Source organism: Peromyscus maniculatus, chromosome 3 (genome assembly GCF_049852395.1).
Source record: "Peromyscus maniculatus bairdii isolate BWxNUB_F1_BW_parent chromosome 3, HU_Pman_BW_mat_3.1, whole genome shotgun sequence".
Classification (NCBI taxonomy): domain Eukaryota; kingdom Metazoa; phylum Chordata; class Mammalia; order Rodentia; family Cricetidae; genus Peromyscus; species Peromyscus maniculatus.
Genome location: NC_134854.1, coordinates 133928411 through 133942287, shown reverse-complemented (window position 1 = coordinate 133942287; position 13877 = coordinate 133928411). Strand labels below are relative to the sequence as shown.

General features: G+C 41.0%; 1 protein-coding gene across 1 annotated transcript; it reads left to right on the top strand.

Moving 5' to 3' along the window:
- Positions 1-1306: 1306 nt before the first annotated feature.
- Positions 1307-11366, top strand: LOC143272243 (preferentially expressed antigen in melanoma-like protein 7). The gene is made up of 3 exons (XM_076566106.1): positions 1307-1513; positions 1559-2032; positions 10721-11366. The coding sequence occupies exons 1-3, from the start codon at positions 1307-1309 to the stop codon at positions 11339-11341; spliced, it is 1302 nt and encodes a 433-aa protein (XP_076422221.1). The 3' UTR covers positions 11342-11366.
- Positions 11367-13877: the final 2511 nt, after the last annotated feature.

Here is a 13877-nt window from a genome sequence, read left to right as displayed (position 1 = left end):
TATTTATAACTGGGGAGAAAGAAATTCAACTGAAGAATTGCCTCAATTAGATTGTCCTGTAGGTATATCTATGGGGCATTTGCCTATCACTATTTGATATGGGAGGGCCATTCCTGATAGCTAGCCCCTGCTTTATATTTTTTTAAAAAAAAAAGCAGGTGAGCAAGCCAGTAAGCAGCCTGTTGTCTGTTTTTGCCCTTTTGGGGGACCCACTACCCAGCTCCCAATAAATCACACCTGGAGGCTTATTCTTAATTATGAGTGCCCAGCTTCAGCTTGGCTTGCTTCTTACCAGCTTTTTGTAACTTAAAATTATTGTGTCTGTCTTTTGCCTCTTGGCTTTTCCCTTTTCTTACTTCTGTAAATCTTACTCTTACTTACTCTGTGACTTGCTATGTAGCTGGGTGGCTACCTCCTGGAATCCTCCTCCTCTGGCTACTTCTATATATTCTATCTGCCAGCCCCACCTATCCTTTCTCCTGCCTCACTATTGTCCATTCAGCTCTTTTTTAGACCATCAGGTGTTTTACACAGGCACAGTAACACAGTTTCACAGAGTTAAACAAATGCAACATAAATACAAGTAACACACCTTTAAATAATATTCTACAATAGCAGCCTTCCTCTCTAGCTTCTGCTTCTGTTCCAGGTTCTTTCCTTCACTTCCTTCCATCATTAAATGTGACCTTAAGCCAGATAATCCCTTTCCTCCCCCAGGTTGCTTTTGGTCCCCATTTTACCTAAGGAATAGAGAAGGAGACTAGAATAGGGGTATCATTTTCCTCCACGGATAAGTCACCCTTGTTCCACTAAATACCACTCCCCCAACACTCAGTCAAGTATCTCTTATTAATTTCAATGATCCACACACAAACAGCAGACAGGAAAGTAGGAGGAGGGATGAAAGAGGTTAATGGGGAGAAACATGACTGAAATTCATTACATAAATAGATCAAACTGTGAAATAATAATAATAAAAAAAACAGGGCTGTAGTCCATTTGGTCTTTAGTTGTGGGATTGTCAGGAATGTTCAAAATATGGAGAGACCAGTCCACTCTTGTGCCATTCTTCCTGTCTACCAGGAGATACTGTGCTATTTCATTGTTGGCTTTGTGTAGAAAATCCCACAGCGAGAGAAGACACTCCTCAGAGCTCTGGAGCCTGTCATTCATGTCCAGGCCAGGATCATCTCCCTTAACATCCATCAGAATGAGCCTCCAGGCCCCACCCCCACTCCTGCACCTGGCAGTGTGAAGCTTAGTGAGCAATGAGACCTTGGACATCTCTGCTCTGCAGGACCAGCCAATGGAGTTCTTTCCCATTCTGCTGAAGGAGGCCGACACTCAGAGAAAAACAAAGATGATTAAGGCCCTGGTGGCAGACTGGCCCTACCCTTGCCTTTCTGTTGGGTTGCTGATGAAGAAACCTGACTTGGAGATCTACCGGGCTATGTTGATTGGAGTAGGCACAAGGCTGAAAAGAGAGTCTCCCCCCGGAGAGCAGAAGCTTCAAGTGCTTGACTTGAGGTATGTGCACCATGATTTCGGGGGTGTGTAGTCTGGAAGAGATGGTGGAAACCACTCAACAGAAACTTTGCCTGAGAAGCTATTAGTGGAGGACCTTCTTCCTCAACGCACACTGAGGAGGCAGCATGTGAAGGTTGTCACTGATCTTCACCTACCTGCGGATGAATATGAAAAGCAGTTGTTGGAATGGGCAAAGGATATAAAGGATTTCCTGAAATTGTGCTGTGTGAGGCTGAGGATTGGTAAAGAAAAGGGCAGCACTGTCAGGAATGTCTTCCAAATTTTACAGCTGCACTTCATCAAGGAGTTGGAACTGAATACAGTGGGTGAGCTCTCCACACTGGCCAGTTTTGTACCTTTCATCAGGAAGATGAGAAATCTTCATAAAATCCAGCTAGTACGTGTCTTCCAAGACCACACCCACACTCCTGCAACTGGCAGTACCACTGACAGAGACGAGAAGTACGTCCGCAAGATCATTTCTCAGTTCTCCAAACTCAACCGTGTGGTGATAATCTAATTGTACTGAATTATTATTTTGATTGTATGTTAATAAATAAAGTTGTCTGGGAGTCAGAGCTATTAGAGCCATAGCAAGAGTGTGGCGGTGGTGGCACACGCCTTTAATCCCATAGATATCTGTGTGTTCAGGGTCAGAGCTATTAGAGCCATAGCAAGAGTGTGGCGGTGGTGGCACACGCCTTTAATCCCATAAGATCTCTGTGTGTTCAGGGATACAGCCAGCATTGGAGACATATGCCTTTAAGACCTAGGGGGCTGTACATTCAGACAGTGACGAGGCAGTCATGTGTTTGGGTTTACAACCAATGAGAAGGCAGAACAACATACTTTAAAAAAACGAACCGACAGGAAGTAGGTCTCTTTTCGCGAAGCTGGGACAGCAGGAGGAAGGGTGAGATTTTAGCTCTGAGCTCTGACTTCTCGGCTTTCTCTTTTACATTGTTTCTGTGTTTCTTATTTAATAAGACGGTTGGTTACATCTACATCTGGCGCCCAACGTGACAAGAATCCATTAAAAACCGCTTGGATTGACGGCAGGTCTGCTTTCCCGCAAGGGTGGCAGGCGGTGGCAGGCGGCGGAGGAAGCGGCAGGAAGCAGCCGGCGTCTTAGTCCGAGCTGCCGGCGTCCTAGTCCGAGCTGCCAGCTTCCTAGTCTGAGCTGCCGGCTTCCTAGTCCGGGTAGCAACTTCTAGCCCGGGCCTAGGTCTGTGAGCAGCTTGCCTAAAGCCGGTGCTACAAACAACTCAGACCTGCCCTGCCGAACAGGGCCCTGCCTGTAAAGCCAACGCACGTGGTCGGAGCTTAAGGAAGCCAGACCCAAGCCTTGACTCGGCACAAGAGGGAACACGTGGCTGCATTTAAGCTTTAGCTGGCTACGCTTTCTTGTGCGTTCTCTCTTTCTCTCTCTCTCTCTCTCTCTCTCTCTCTCTCTCTCTCTCTCTCTCTCTCTCTCTGGATTTACACCTGGGACACTAGGTGGCTGCTTTGAAAATCCCCTCGGATTTCTACTGTTCTACGCAGATTTGGTAAGTCATAATATATCAGATATTTTAAAGGAAACTATCTAAAAGAGAATTTTTTCCACATTAAAAAACAAATGGGTTTTATGTGTACATTGGAAGAAAATTGGTTTTTGTTCGAAATTTTAGGCAGTCTGGCAATGGAACAACTATATAATATTAGTATTGGTGGAATTATGCACCTTATCACTATGCTAATCCACATTTTAATATTTAAAAAGATAGTCAATTTAAGTGCCAGGATAACAGCTTTAGAAGAACTTGTTAAACCTGTAAAAATTCAGACAGAAGAAATTAACAGTGAAGTTGTTTCAAGTCGGGATCATAAGGTTGCAGAAAGAAAGCCTGTTTTCACACAGTCACCCTTAATTTATCCTGTAACTGTACAGCAGATGCCTGATCAAATGGCTACACAAAATACTTGGGCTCCAATTGAAATGTTGGATTTAAAAAGGTTTAAGGAGGCAATAGTATCTTATGGCATGCATTCCCCATATGTAAAGCAAATGTTAAACACTTGGTCAACATATAATAGGATAGTACCACAGGACTGGCGGGACCTCGCACAAGGTGTTCTGGAACCCAGCCAGAGACTTCAATTTCTGACTTGGTTTAAGGAGGAGGCTAAAAACATAGAAAAACAATGGAGGGATAAAGGAATACAAGTTTGCCAGGATCAGCTTATGGGCGAAGGCCAATATGCTTCAGCACAAGCACAATGTTTATATGATGTCCAAACCCTAATTTTATGTCGAACGGCAGCCTTGAATGCATGGGACAAAGTTGAGGAACCAGGAAAAAAATCTGAGTCATTTACAAAGGTGAAGCAAGGCCCAAAAGAGTCTTTTACAGATTTTTTACAAAGACTGGCTTCAGCAGTAAAGAGAACGGTCTCGGATTCAGAAGCTGGTAAGGCAATAATTGAATCTTTGGCCTTTGAGAATGCGAATGCAGCATGCAAAAGAATAATCAGGCCATTAAGGGCAAGATCTGCACCTATGGAAGATTGGATTAGAGAAACAATTAATGTTGAAGCTGATGAGCATGATGATACATGGGTAGGAGAAGTAATTTCAAAAGGTTTGAGGAGTGTTAGATGTTTTGGATGTGGAAAGCAAGGACATTTGAAAAGGGACTGTAGACAGGTCATTTCCAGAAACAATGTTTCTTCAAGGAACAATGGCAACAGAATGCCCCTTCCTTCTGGAGTATGCAGAAGGTGTGGTAAGGGAAAACACTGGACCAACGAATGTAGATCAACAAAGGACAGACAGGGTAATCCTTTGCCTCAGTCTTCGGGAAACTCCCAGAGGGGCCTCAGGCAGGCCCCCAGTGCAAATCCAGTTCAAACCTTTCCGGCAGCCATAGAGGAAATGCCTGCTCTGGAGAGCGATTAAATAACCAAATGCCTATTGGAATAAATCATGCTGGTCAGAATGATGAAACAGAGAGAATAGAAAATTCAGGAGAAAACATAAAGAAAATTTTTTGGCAAACTTCTATTAATGAACAAAGACCAAAATTAACGATAAAAAGAAATGGTGTTTTGTTGTCTGGTCTGGTAGACACAGGTGCGGACGTTACCATAATAGCACCAGAATTTTGGCATCCAACTTGGCCTCTTCAGGAGGTAAACGTTCAACTGTTAGGAATTGGGACATTATCTCAGGTGAAACAGAGTGCAAGATGGCTCGAATGTATAGGTCCAGAAGGACAGAGAGGAAAATTAAAACCATATGTGGCTAACATAACTATGAACCTGTGGGGTCGAGACTTGTTGCAACAATGGAATACTCAGATTAACATCCCTCCAATCTCAGAAACAAATCATAAACTAGCACATGTTACTGAGAGAAATATTAGAAGATATTGTTCTAATGAGTGGTCACCAGCCATCCATATTATACAAGAACAGTGCACAATAACTGATGATCTTCCAAAGACACCAACAGCTCTACCTTTAAAATGGTTAACAGACAAGCCTGTATGGGTCCAGCAATGGCCTTTAACAACAGAGAAACTCCAGGCTTTAGAAGAGCTGGTAGAAGAACAGTTAAATGCTCAGCATATTGAAGAATCAACCAGCCCTTGGAATTCTCCTGTATTTGTTATTAAAAAGAAATCTGGTAAATGGAGAATGGTAACAGACCTTAGAGCAATTAACAAAGTAATTCAGCCAATGGGCTCTCTACAATCTGGGATGCCTTTGCCTACTCTGTTACCAAAAGGATGGCCTCTCATAGTTATTGATTTAAAAGACTGTTTCTTTTCAATACCCTTACAAGAAAAAGACAAAGAAAGATTTGCTTTTACAGTGCCTACTTATAATAATTCTCAACCGGTTAAAAGATTTCAATGGAGGGTCCTCCCACAGGGAATGTTGAATAGCCCAACTCTGTGCCAATATTTTGTACAACAGCCATTGGAAGTGATACGTAAAAAATTTCCTAAATCTATAATTTATCATTATATGGACGATATTTTACTAGCTGACTCAAATGCAGATACTTTAGAAATAATGTTTGAAGAAGTAAAGAAAATTTTGCCTCGCTGGGGATTACAAATTGCTCCTGAAAAGATACAAAGAGGAGATTCTATTAATTATTTAGGATATAAAATAGAGCTACAAAAAATTAGACCCCAAAAGGTGCAAATTCGGAGAGATAGACTACAGACTCTTAATGACTTTCAAAGATTATTTGGAGATATTTCTCATCTACGAACTATTGTTGGGGTAAAAAATGATGAACTGACTAATTTGTTCAAAACCTTAGAAGGTGACAAGGACTTAAATAGTCCAAGAGAATTATCACCTGAAGCTGAGAAAGAATTAGCCTTGGTAGAAAAGAAAGTGCATGAAGGACACGTGAATCGTATTGATCCAAAGCTGGATTGCATTTTGGTTATCTTACCTTCTAGGCGTTCTCCTACTGGAATATTAATGCAGAGGGAAGATATTATATTGGAATGGATATTTTTACCAAATAAACCAAATAAAAAATTAAAAACTTATGTGGAAAAAATCTCTGACTTGATTTACAAAGGAAAAATGAGACTTCGTCAATTAGCAGGCATAGACCCAGCAGAAATTGTGGTACCATTAACTAAGGAGGACATTGAAAAATTATGGACAGAAAGTGAACCTTGGCAAAGAGCTTGCAGTAATTTTTTGGGAGAAATTAACAGCAAATATCCCAAAAGCAATAGAATTGATCTTATAAAGAGAGCTGATTGGATCTTGCCTCGAATTGTATGGCAAAAACCCATATCTGGAGTTGTACATTTTATACAGATGCCAACAAAGAAGGAAAGGCAGGTTACAAATCAGAAAATTTAAGTAAAGTGGTTCAAAGTCCATATAATTCAGTTCAAAAATCAGAATTGTATGCTATTCTGTTGGTATTAATGGATTTTTCAGAACCTCTCAACATAGTAACTGACTCTCAGTATGCTGAAAGAGTGGTGTTACATATTGAGACTGCAGAATTTATCCCTGATGCTTCAGAATTAACTTCACTATTTATTCAATTACAAGATACAATCAGGAAAAGGAATCATCCTTTATATATAACTCACATTCGATCCCATACTGGTCTGCCAGGCCCTCTAGCACAAGGCAATGATGAGATTGATAAATTATTGATAGGAAATGTGCTGGAGGCCTCAGAATTTCATAAAAAACATCACGTTAATAGTAAAGGTTTAAAAAAGGATTTTTCCATAACCTGGCAACAAGCCAAAGAAATAGTAAAGAAATGTCCTACTTGTTCCTTCTACAATCAAACGCCATTACCAGCAGGATGTAACCCAAAGGGTACTCAGAGAAATGAGATCTGGCAGATGGACGTGTTTCACTTCGCAGAATTTGGAAAATTGAAATATGTACACCACACTATCGATACTTATTCAGGATTTCAATGGGCAACTGCTTTGAGTTCTGAAAAAGCTGATTCTGTAATCACTCATTTGCTAGAAGTTATAGCCATCATGGGTATACCTGCACAAATCAAAACTGACAATGCTCCATCATATGTCTCTGTTAAAATGAAACAGTTTTTTGCTTATTACAATATAAAGCATATTACAGGCATACCACATAATCCTACAGGTCAAGCAATTATAGAAAGATCAAACAGAACTCTAAAGGATATGCTAAATAAACAGAAATGGGTAACAAAAACCCCCAGAAATAGACTGCATAATGCTCTTCTAACTTTGAATTTTCTGAATGCCAATGAGAAAGGAACAACAGCTGCAGAGAGACATTGGATAATAGAAAAAACTACAGAATTAAATCAGCCTATATACTTTAAGGATGTGCTGACCTCAGAATGGAAACCAGGGTATGTATTACATTGGGGACGTGGTTTTGCTTTTGTTTCTACAGGAGAAGATAAGCTGTGGGTACCATCAAAATTGATAAAGGTTCGATTTGAACAAGAGAGTCCTCTTAATTAGAGGAGGTGATAGTTCATCAACCAGCATGAACATCCAATTTAAACTAACTTGTATCAATAAAACATGCCTTTTCATTTCATCAGATAATAACTTGCCAAAAAGGAACATCCCCAAAATTAGTCTTGGGGAAAGGTTTTTGTTTTTGTCTTTTAGGAGAATGAAGGTTAAGGAATCTCAAGAACACTGGACAAATGAGACAACTGAAGAAAAGGGACAAATCATCTATCCCAAGAAACAGAGTGAAACGGTGTATGGGTATATATTATCTAAAAAAATTTTATGTCTTCCTAAATGTTTGTTTCTGCTTTTCTCTAAAGATTTAACACTCTTGGTTTTCTAATAGTCCCAGTTCAATTAAAATTTAAAGCTGACTTTGGAGTTGGAGAATGGCTCTCTCCTTCTTTAAAATCAAGCATGTTGTTAAAAGGAAAATGCAAACTCCCTGTATCATGCCAGAATAAGAGCCATCTTCTGCTATGGTACAGGACAAAAGCAAAATTAATTAAGGGACTATTCTATTACTAATCTCAACTCTTTGATTCTATTCTGATTCTTTAAACTTTTCTCAAAGTATAAATTTTATATCAAAATTTACAAGATTAATATATATATATATATACATTTTAAACTTTGTTAAGATATGAATGGTCACATAGAGTACTAACTAATTCTAGAAAAAAGGCTAGCTGCATATATATGTTTTTGTGTTCGAGTCTCTTATCAGTTTTCTGCAGGAAATCATGGCCAGGCCTAACATCAACTGAAGTCTCCAGAAAGAAGATGGGGCCCCACAACAACAACAATTCCACGTGGACAATAATAATATCATTAAGCTGACAAACATCATCCATAGATTAGCTTTGAACTATAAGATGCTCAGAGCAAATTTGAGATGACTAGCTGAGATGATCCAGTCTCAAAGACTACTTGAATAAGGACTTGAGATAAACCCTAAACTTTGGCATTATACACAGACTGGATAATGAAGGATATAGTTACCTCTCCTAGAATTTGACAATTAACCTAAAATTTTTCTTTCAGGATAAAGAAAACTTCGCCCATACACAGCAGGAAGCAATTTTAAGAATACGACGCCCACATTCCCAAAGAGGTGGTGTGGGGCGGGTGGTTTTTTGGTCTTTTTAATGGGTTTTGGGTCTGGGATAATTTTCAGTATTTAGGGGGGTTGGTTACAAGTTATTGTCAAGGGTTAGGAAAAAGGCTAAGCAAAGGAGATTAGATTTAAGGTTCTTGTTTAAAAAAAAAAGAGAAAGAAAGAAAAGAAAAAGACAATTACATTGGATTGAATTGTTTTATATTGTACACAAATTTGAAACTGATATTGTTAGAAAATGCTATATGTATATTTCTAATTGTATTTATTCCATCCATTTAACAATGTAATGCAAATTTCTGATCCTTGAATGTTATTATTATCAACTATTAGGATATAAAGAAATGAAAGCTAGTAGTTAGACATTATCATAGAACTTGTAGTCATATTAGATATGTTTTAAAAATTGAGCAGAGATGTTTTAGACAGGTCATCTTCAAACCCTTCAGAGATCTACAGAATATGGCATTTAAAATGTTTTAATAACTTAGAAAATTTTTCTTTTTTGAGACATGTCGGCTCCTGGCAGTACCAATCTACTTTAGAGAAAATATGGGCATTGAAGAAACTGCATATGGAGTCAACTTTCATTCTGGCAAAAGTTAGCCACTGGACAACAAAGTATCCTCGAGTCAACAGGACAAAATGGACAGACAGATCACGAAACAAGGGACTACTGATTCTTGCCAAAACAAGTGTGGTTATGGCTTTATCAAAAGGCATCTTCTGAGGCCAGGACAATATGGCCCCATCCCTGAAGTGGCCTTCGCATCCGGAAAAGGTACGGTGCCCTTTTCTTCGAAGGCAGCTTAACAGGCAGAGGGCCGATGGATTCTGTTGTACAATGGAACAGCAGCTGAAAGCTCATGCCTCTCAAAAGTAGACTGGCATTTAATAGAGGGATGTGGAGAAGAAGGGGATGCTGAGATGAAGCCATATATACACAGCCAAGAAGAATGGACAGCTGAATTAAAAAACTGTCAACAATTTCCAGAATTTAAAATCCTGAATCATGACAGGACACTAGTGGAATTCAAGTGTTTCTGGTACGTGGACTGCTCTCACCCAATGTGAGGTTGAACTGTTGACCTTGTGTACATCCTACTTCACAAATGAGTCTGTCAGATACACTAAGCCTATAGGCTGAAGATGATGCCCCAACACTGCGGAGAAACCTCAGGTGACTGCCCAGGCAGCTGGCTATTTCTGTCAACTCACAAAATTTTTTGGAAGTTGCTTGCATGCACTTCCTGTTTTTATTTTTGTTAGCTAATATTATTCCCTTCTTGGGTCTCTGAGGGAGTTGAAGATTAGTTAGTTATGGTTGAAGATTAGTTAGTTATAGTTGAAAATTATTTAGGATAGAAAGTGCATTAGATACATCTTGGATTTACCAAAATAGGATAGATAATGGAATTGTTTTCTCTGATTTGTCAAATACCTGTTTAGGTATTTATTACTTGTATATATTGTATATAGTTATTGTACTTTTGTATATAGTTTTTCTTTTGTTAGTTATAACCTTTTGCTTTCTTTTTCTTTTTATTAAAATAGAAAAGGGGAAATGTGGTGATAATCTAATTGTACTGAATTATTATTTTGATTGTATGTTAATAAATAAAGTTGTCTGGGAGTCAGAGCTATTAGAGCCATAGCAAGAGTGTGGCGGTGGTGGCACACGCCTTTAATCCCATAGATATCTGTGTGTTCAGGGTCAGAGCTATTAGAGCCATAGCAAGAGTGTGGCGGTGGTGGCACACGCCTTTAATCCCATAAGATCTCTGTGTGTTCAGGGATACAGCCAGCATTGGAGACATATGCCTTTAAGACCTAGGGGGCTGTACATTCAGACAGTGACGAGGCAGTCATGTGTTTGGGTTTACAACCAATGAGAAGGCAGAACAACATACTTTAAAAAAACGAACCGACAGGAAGTAGGTCTCTTTTCGCGAAGCTGGGACAGCAGGAGGAAGGGTGAGATTTTAGCTCTGAGCTCTGACTTCTCGGCTTTCTCTTTTACATTGTTTCTGTGTTTCTTATTTAATAAGACGGTTGGTTACATCTACACAACCGTCTCAAGCATGTCACCATAGATGATGTCTATTTCCTCAATGACCACATGAAACTATTGCTTAGGTGCCTGAAGACCCCGTTGGAGCCCTTGTCCATCTCTTTCTGCAATTTCTCACAGTCGGACTTGGAGTCCTTTGCCCAGTGGGGTCACTGCCAGCTTAAACATCTGTGCCTGAGAGGTGTCAATTTAAGTGATTTGAATTTCATGCCTCTCAAAGTCTTCTTACAGAGTGTTGCAGACACTCTGCTGACCCTGGAATTAGAAGATTGTAGGATGAAGGACTCTGACCTCAGGGTCCTTCTCCCTGTCCTGAGCCAATGCTCCCCGCTGACCAGCATCAATCTTTATGACAATGAAATTTCCACCAATGCCCTGAAAGACCTTCTGTACCACACTGCCAACCTAAGCCAGCTGAACAAGGAGCTGTACCCTGCTCCTAAAGAGGTCTATGATCACTCTGGTTATATCAAGGTAGTGGAATTTTCCCAATGTTGTGCTGAGCTGAAGAGCACACATGTCAATGTAAGGCAGCTCCGATCAGTCTGCTTCGGTAGCAATCCCTGTTTGGACTGTTGTGAGCATTATTTCTACAAACTAGAGACAAAACGTTGTGATTGCTCATCGTAAATTCCTTCTGGATAATAAGAAATGAAGGCACAGGGGTAGGCCTCTCATCCAGAGGACCCTAGAACACATGGTTTTGGACACTGCTCAGTGTGGTGGAAATGAAATTGCATGCAGTGGGGACACAACATGGGGGCTGACATTGATGAGCACAGTGAGGTTAAGTGTCTTGTGGAGTCAGAAAAAGTGTTCTACATTTCAAACTGTAGCTCCTGTCAGGACTGGCACTTTTTCTTTTCTTTTTCTTGAGACAGGGTTTCTCTGTGAAACAGTCCTGGCTGTCCTGGAACTCACTCTGTAGACCAGGCTAGCCTCAAACTCACAAAGATTGGCCTGACTCTGCCTCCCAAGTGTTGCTATTAGTGGTGTGTACCACCACCACCTGGTAGGACTGGCTCTTTAGGGCCTTCCTCCTGCATACAAAGTAATTGTCAGAAGCCGAGAACCTGGTGTTCTATCTGTGGTGTGCTGCTTTGCTTCTCCATTAATCTGGTCCTGGATCATGCTCAGGGCAGTTCTTTGACTGTACACAGGAATGGAAAGATACTGTCTTGCCTCAGTTCTTGTTGGCTAAGATTTCTCAACATCCAAGTGACCTGAAGCTAATCTGACATTGTCTTCCCACTTGTGCATTGCAGTGGGTTATATGTAATGTTTTCAAAGCAGCAATGTTGGCAAAGCCAAGGGTTAAGGAAGGGAGTTTTGGGGAATGGGCAGCAGATGGCGATCCAGGGTACTGGGATGCACTGTGGGGACATCAAAGATGTCTGAAGCAGAACAAAAGACAACAAACAACAACAGAATGGGGATAAGCATAGTTCTTTTCCATTCTCTTTCTGTCTTTTCAGTGTAGCCTTAAACTCCTCATCCTCTTCCCTCCTCTTACAGATTAATGGGGTTTCTAACAGAAAGCACCAAACCCAGCTTGTTGGCCACCTGACTGTGGGGCACTATACTTCAGGGCTCCCCATTCTGGCTGGCCACCTGCACATTAACACCTCCAGTAGACAGACAAAGATCCTGTTATTATACAGCACTCGGAGTCCCTGGCAAGTGGAGCCAAGGTGACCAATGGCGGGTGAGAGACAGATGCCAGGCAGACAGTGCTCCGTGAAGAGTTTTACTTCGTGGGGGAAGAGATGGGAGAGGGAAAGAGAAAAAGATAGGGCGGGAGAGAGCTCAAGCTGGAGAGGTGCCTCCCTCTGACTAGGGAGAGAAGGGAGAAGGTGGAGTTTTCTCTTAAAAGTAGGCTTGAAGTCAGAACATGCACAGGGCAGGTCTTCCAGGGGCAGGCCAGAATGCCAACACAGGTCCCTGTCCTGTCCTAAAGGGTTGCCAGTCCCTAGGATCTGCATAGTAAATGTCCAGTGTCGAATTGTCTTTATTTTGTTAATGAGTCTCTGAGCCTAATTGTGTTTCCTTGTGTCTGTATAATCAGGTAGCAATAAAGATGTTTGTGTCTGGGCATGGAAAAAAAAAAGAAAAGAAAAGAAAATCCCACAGCAAGGAAGCCTTGCTCCTTCTTTTCTTATTGAAGTTTTATTGAGAACTGAAAGCAAAAGCATCAGGTGACTCAGGGGGCTTTTGAGATGAGAATGTATGTTAGTATTGAAGAAAACAAATGGACAACCTCTCCACAGAAGTTGACTATCCTTGGTGTGATGTGCCTTTCTTCTGTAATCCAAAAAGGACTCTGTGTGTCAGAGAATGGCACTACCATTCCCTGCCCAGAGGACCAAGGCAAGCCAGGGCATCCAGGATAAAAGGACTCCCTCTTGTCCTTCTCAGCCCTTTAAGTTTAAACTGCAATTTTCTTGAAATTCAGCAAAGAAAGAATATCATACACTGAAATCCTAGAGTGAAACTGTCTGAAAACAGTAGTGTTTGCCCAGAGGTGGGCTTGTGTTTCTCAGATGCATTTGAACCTTGGGGGCCTAGCTGGTGTGAGTGGTGATATACATAATATAATAGTAGGGTTAGGTCTGTTTGAGTGGATATGATTTGTCTTGCTTGAGGATTAGTGTGTAAATAAAGAGTGCATCTGACTGCAAGAGCAAAGTGGCTTGAACAAGTAGGGATTTCAATTTGCTTGTGTAATGTGGATGACAACATAAGGTCATGGTGTTTTTAGAGGTTCAGTTTCAGTTTTTTCTTTGGACCCTTAGCAGCCATCTGTTGCTGGGTCCTAATGGCTCCCTCGGGGGAGGGGGTGAGAAGGCACAGCATCAATGACACAGACACCAGGAGTCAGGTGAAAGGCAAGCAGCAGACTCCTTTATTTAGTAATGGGGAAGGCCTTATATACCCTCCTCCTAGCACCCAGGCTGTGTCCCTAATCTGTTGACATTACATTGTCATCCGTCATCGGCTAGGCACAAGCAGGAACTCTGACATCACCTGTTGCTAGGCCCTCAGGCAGACTCCAGATTGGCTCATAAGGAAGTACGTTATGTGCATGCCTTGGCAACTGGTTTGAGCCAGTTTCCTTGACCCTATGGGCCTGTCCTACTACAGCCATCATTAAACTTTGCTTAGCTTA

Bases quoted from the DNA above. Each gene is read 5' to 3' on its own strand.
- LOC143272243 (XM_076566106.1), top strand. From the start codon at position 1,307: ATGGAGTTCTTTCCCATTCTGCTGAAGGAGGCCGACACTCAGAGAAAA. The intron at 1,514-1,558 runs GTGCTTGACTTG...GGGGGTGTGTAG, and splicing joins CCGGAGAGCAGAAGCTTCAA to TCTGGAAGAGATGGTGGAAA. The intron at 2,033-10,720 runs GTGGTGATAATC...AACCGTCTCAAG, and splicing joins AGTTCTCCAAACTCAACCGT to CATGTCACCATAGATGATGT.